Raw genomic sequence first — 4404 nt, 5'->3', positions numbered from 1 at the left:
CAACAGAAAGCCATGAATGCGACCAAACTAAACGCAGGTTCTCCAAACGCTTGAGGAGGAAACCAGATCTTGGTGTTCAGAAGAGAGTGACCGAGCTCCACCATCGCGCTTCTCTTAAAATGTGAGAGAGAGACACAGATGAAAAGGACTGCAGCAGGCTTTGCACTTCACGGACTAAGGACTTGATGCACCAAGGGATGCTGTATTCATTCACTCTTTAACACACTGAACAATTAGGGAGCAATTTGAGAGCTGAATACTCTGGCCTGGGGAAACTGAGTGACAGTTTCAAATTTGTTAACATATGATTTTCCTGGTCAGGGCAGCAAAAGCATGGAATTAACTGTCAAGTCATACTACTTCTAGCTTTTACCATTCTCATTTCACTCTTCAAACAATAAAAAGGTGTTTTATTTTCAAACATCACCACTCCCCTGTCTCCCCATATCTATATAGTTCCTTATTTGTTTTTGTACACTCCTGTCACTTCTTTATTCAACTGTTCTTTGTACCACTTTCCAAAAAAATATTCATATTTTGAACTCAGTGTTGCTTATTAGTATAGATATGAAAAATTTCTTCCAAGCTACTAAAAAAAAAAAAAAGAAAGTCTGGCCATACTGATTGCGTAGTCGCTTTTCTTCGCAATGCATCATCATAAATTCATAATCAAAAGGTCTAACATAAGAACAAATATCAACCAAGCATGGCTGTGACAATCTCAAATCAAAGCTAACATAAGAACAAATCTCAACCAAGCATGGCTGTGACAATATCGAATCAAACAAGGTCAATGAGCAACGAAAGTTTTGTTGATCAAAATCAAGGCCAAGCAAATTTCAAAAAAGATACACATGTAACATGTCTCAGCCGATCTAAACTTGTTAGTGGTCATCAATCTAAGATAATCAGATATAATTTTCTATACATTTCTTCTTGCCTTAGCTACATTGCAATCTATATAGCAATTCATGCTTCAACAATTTATTATGAAGATACATGCAAGCCACATCAACCAAGCCATGACTAGCATTACCAAAACAGTCAAGCTACGAAAAATCCGTTCTCTTTATGAATTTGGGCAGAACACATGCATCTCTCCTTGTAGCCACAAATTTCTTCACCAGCCATCTCTTAATAATTAACTTACAACTAGTTTGTTGGGTCGCTTCTAATTTAGCCTAAACCATTGCTCCCCAAGCCATTCCAACAGATTTAGGTCCTAACCTGGGAGAATTTCATAGCTTCATTATTTTCTAGTGCAAGCATATCAAATGATCTTCTTCATTGACAATCCTTACTAAATTCTGATTAACCATGGCCTCGATTAATTAATCCTACCTGCCCCCCCCCCAATCAAGTCACAACAATCCAAGAAAATGGAACCAATATGTTCGCTTGCAGCTAGAGATGCAAAAGAATTCACAAACATGCCAAAAGAATTTAGAGCTATCAAGCGAGTACAAAGATGAATAGAGCCTGCAGGCATGCTAGAGATATGACTTGCTAAAACGCTATACTAAATCACTCAAGGCCCAAGCCAAGCTGGTCTCTGCAATCCTAGCCAAATTCATAGCACTAATGACAACCTAGCACTCCAAACAAGACTATGAACCATCGTTTAGCATGCTGAACTGAAACAATGATAACAATGCCAGAAACACCAGAAAGAAAAAAGGTGGCTTTGAACTGTAAAGAAGAAGAAGTTTCAGGTACATCCCACAATAGAATTAACAGTAAATGTAAGTTAACTGAAGAAGAAGAAGATTATACAGCATACATGTGAAAACAGTATGAAATCTATTCTAACACTAGATAGAAGCTGGAAGTTAACTCGAAAACATACACAGCATAGTGGCAGTCAACTCGGGTGGCGGCAAGTGGGACAGAGATGATTGATCTGGAGCCACGGGACAATGCAATCTCGATGATAATAATGTGAGCAGGGCAACTTGGTAATGCTGGTACCTTTTTTCTGTGCAAACATTTCCATACAGATAGGACACTCCAATTCAAGCGGCGGACTCCTCACTTCCTCCAAAGCCTGGATGAATGATTCAGCTGCCGGAATCAGCTTTGCCCTGCAGTATAAATCCTCCTGGTGCAAGTGCAACGTCTCCTCCGTATCTCTATATATACCATGGATGATTTGGACCTTGATACCTTTATCCGGCACGGCTGATGGAAGCATTTCCATAATTTGTTCAACAATAGGAAGATGCTTATCTTCGTCAAGACCCATAGATGTGTAGAGATATCTGCCCAACTTGTTCCGTAACTTGTTGGCTTCCCTGGGAGACCGAGCTATGACCCTTTTATACCTTGCAAATCTCTTCATCGTTGTCTTCTCATCGCCACTCGCCCACTCCCTCGAGAACCGCAGCTTGAGAGTTTTCCTGCGTACCAAAATTGGTATTCCTGCTTCCACCACATACTCGCGGATTTCTGGATTATAGTCTGCATATGACTTGAGCAGGACGAATCTGATCGGAATTATGTCCACGGAGGCTCTGCTTTTGTAGCCACTGATTATACCGGTTTGATAAATTCGGGTGCTAAATTCTTCTTTGGTCTCAATCGTGCTCATGCTTGCTTCGGATTTCTGATCCTCTACGGCGGCGATGGGTTCGTGTTTAAACCTAAAGAGGAACCACCTTTACCAAAATTCCTATATATAATACTACATGGTTTTCTTTTCCTTCTCAGAAAAGAATTTGCAATTTTAACGAGACAATATCTTTCTTTTTTTTTTTCTCTTAAAATACGTTTGATATTATTAAAAGAATTATTCCTCTTCTCGATCATAAAGTTAATATCTAGTTAGTAAAAGAATAATTACTCACGTAATTAATGTCACCTTGTTTAGCATTTTATAAAATTATAGTTAAATTTAACTTTAGCAATTGATATAAACATTTGGATCTAACAGTTATTGTTAAGTAATATTTTTAACGGATCATAAATTGACACATAGATAAAAAAAAAACATAGGTTTCTCTTTGACAATTCTTGGTCAGATTGATAAATTTTTAGCAATTTTTTAGACATTCTGATGTAGTTCCTATTTGTCATAAAAGTTGACTAATTTTTTTTTTTTTTGAATTAAGCATTCTACCGGAGATGCTCATTAGTTGGCAATTGGGCTTCTTTAATAGCCTTGTCAGGTTTGTTTTCTTCTTTTCAATCGAATTGGGACAAATGTCTTATTCTTGTTTTCACATAGACTAAATACTCAACATCTAGGTCTTGCCCTTTCCCAGCCCGCATTATTCCTAGGTCGAGAACCACATGGTGATACTTACCCGGACGGGCCCGATCTTGGTCTTTGGTAACTGCACTATTACTCCCTTCTACAAGTTCCTAAAGTTTCCGTTTAAAACATCTCTTGGGTGAGACTTGATCAATAATCTCTCAGACCTGTTAATGCCTCTTAACTGCCACCCAGTGGTAGTCCCCCTTAAAGTTTGGACTCACGACGTGGGTTAAACGGGCGTCTCGCCTTGGTTTATCCTAATAGGATCATACTCAAGTAACAAGGTGTTAGCCACTTAGCCCTGCATTATGGGTGATCAAACCACTTTTTTCCGTTAGAGAAGATCATTGTTAACCTCGGTAATCGGTGACCGGTATGTAATAGGGTCGTGCATTTGATGATGCAAATTGAAGAAGAACAAACTACTCGAAAACCAATGGTTGAATATGTGATTAAAGTCATATGAATAACATTTATATTGATATGAAATCTGCCATGTCCAATAAAACCAGATGGAAATCAAGCATAATGAAAGAAATGATAAGCTGGTGGCAATGTGATCATGAAGATAAAATCCATAGGATGTGTTAAAACAATTAAATTTTTTTAAGTAGTAAACTTGGACATGGCGGATTCCAAAATATTAGTGATAAAATCTATTATTCTGATTCCAAAATATTAAAATTAAAATAAGGATTTTGGAATTTACCTACCCAACTTATGGGTCCAACTGTAAGTCCACAAGTCTTGACCACAGTGCTGCTCTACTTCTGATCTCCTGAAGAAAGAGATCGGCAGAGAAACCATGGAAGAAGGGCTACTTTCTCTGTCAGGGTTAAAGTCTAACATCAATGGAGGTTCAGGTGATTGCAGTGATGTCTTAAACCCAAGTGGGTCCTCCTCCTCGGCCACCCTTGTTGTGGTTCTGAGCACATTGGTGGCTCTCTGCGGTTCCTTTGGCTATGGCTGCGCTGTAAGTTACTTTCATTCACATTTTGAAGTACACATCTTTCTCATTTGGGACTTCTTTGGTTGAACAAATGACAATGGATTTGTAGATAGGATATTCATCCTCTGCTGAATCAGGAATTGTGGAAGACTTGGGCCTTACAGTTGCAGCAGTGAGTGCTAAAAGTTTTTTTTTTTTTTTT

At 38.5% G+C, this 4404-nt stretch overlaps 2 protein-coding genes across 2 annotated transcripts in view; one reads left to right on the top strand and one right to left on the bottom strand.

Moving 5' to 3' along the window:
* Nucleotides 1-2976, bottom strand: LOC101306830 (RING finger protein 126-like). Its single transcript, XM_004302417.1, has 2 exons — nucleotides 1847-2976; nucleotides 1-313 (listed from the first exon to the last, which is right to left on the bottom strand). The coding sequence occupies exon 1, from the start codon at nucleotides 2585-2587 to the stop codon at nucleotides 1862-1864; it is 726 nt and encodes a 241-aa protein (XP_004302465.1). The 5' UTR covers nucleotides 2588-2976; the 3' UTR covers nucleotides 1-313; nucleotides 1847-1861.
* A 1082-nt stretch (nucleotides 2977-4058) lies between these two features.
* The window catches only part of LOC101307035 (sugar transporter ERD6-like 10-like), a 7939-nt gene continuing 7593 nt past the window's right edge, over nucleotides 4059-4404 (top strand). Inside the window, exons 1-2 of the mRNA XM_004304983.1 lie at nucleotides 4059-4226; nucleotides 4312-4374. Coding sequence (XP_004305031.1) covers nucleotides 4059-4226; nucleotides 4312-4374 — 231 coding nt within the window. The remainder of the gene's footprint in view (nucleotides 4227-4311; nucleotides 4375-4404) is intronic.

Source organism: Fragaria vesca, linkage group LG6 (assembly GCF_000184155.1).
Source record: "Fragaria vesca subsp. vesca linkage group LG6, FraVesHawaii_1.0, whole genome shotgun sequence".
NCBI classification, from domain to species: domain Eukaryota; kingdom Viridiplantae; phylum Streptophyta; class Magnoliopsida; order Rosales; family Rosaceae; genus Fragaria; species Fragaria vesca.
This window is presented reverse-complemented; position numbering and strand designations above follow the sequence as displayed.

Bases quoted from the DNA above. Each gene is read 5' to 3' on its own strand.
- LOC101306830 (XM_004302417.1), bottom strand. From the start codon at position 2,587: ATGAGCACGATTGAGACCAAAGAAGAATTTAGCACCCGAATTTATCAA.